General features: G+C 72.5%; 1 protein-coding gene across 1 annotated transcript; it reads right to left on the bottom strand.

Annotated features, from left to right (window-relative positions):
- Positions 1–6: 6 nt before the first annotated feature.
- Positions 7–664, bottom strand: LOC121341319 (cholinesterase-like; the record flags this gene model as incomplete). Its single annotated transcript, XM_041414748.1, has 1 exon — positions 7–664. A coding segment is annotated over exon 1 (413 nt), but the record flags the coding sequence as incomplete, so codon positions are not given.
- Positions 665–670: the final 6 nt, after the last annotated feature.

Genomic DNA, 670 nt, shown 5'->3' with positions numbered 1-670 from the left:
GACAGCAGGTGCAGCCCCGCCGAGGCCGCGCCGGCGCTCTCGCCGAACAGCGTCACCGCGCCGGGGTCGCCGCCGAACGCCGCGATGTTGGCCTGCACCCAACGCAACGCCAACCGCTGGTCCAGCAACCCCACGTTGCCGGGAGCTTCGGGGTGACCCGGCAACGCCAAAAACCCCAGAGCGCCCACCCGGTAGTTCATGGAGACCACCAAAACCCCCTCGGCCGCCGCCAGGAACCGCCCGTCGTAGACGTCCAGCGAGGCGGCGCCGCTGTAGAAGCCGCCGCCGTAAATCCACACCAGCACCGGCGCCGGCGTTTCGGGCCGCGGCTCCGGCGCCCAAATGTTGAGGTACAAACAATCCTCGCTCATCTCGCGGTTGGGGTTCCACATCTCGGAGCCGCCGAAGCCGGGGAACATGGTGTCCACCGGCTGGAAGCAGGCGTGGGGGTGGGAGAGGGCGTCCAGGACCCCTCCCCAAGGCCGGGCGGGGCGGGGAGGGGCGAAGCGCAGGGGTCCCACGGGGGGCTCGGCGTAGGGGATCCCCAAAAAGGCGGCCACGCGCGAGGAGGGGCCGGCGGGGACGTGGAAGCCGCGGACGGCGCCGGCGGAGGTGGCCACCAGCAGCTCCTCGGGGGTGGCCGGGGAGGGGGCGAGGAGGAGGAGGAGGA

The sequence above is a fragment of the Onychostruthus taczanowskii genome, unplaced genomic scaffold (genome assembly GCF_017590055.1).
Source record: "Onychostruthus taczanowskii isolate IOZ18803 unplaced genomic scaffold, ASM1759005v1 scaffold4641, whole genome shotgun sequence".
Taxonomy (NCBI): domain Eukaryota; kingdom Metazoa; phylum Chordata; class Aves; order Passeriformes; family Passeridae; genus Onychostruthus; species Onychostruthus taczanowskii.
Note: the sequence above shows the minus strand (reverse complement) of the source record. Positions and strands in the feature narration are given on the sequence as shown.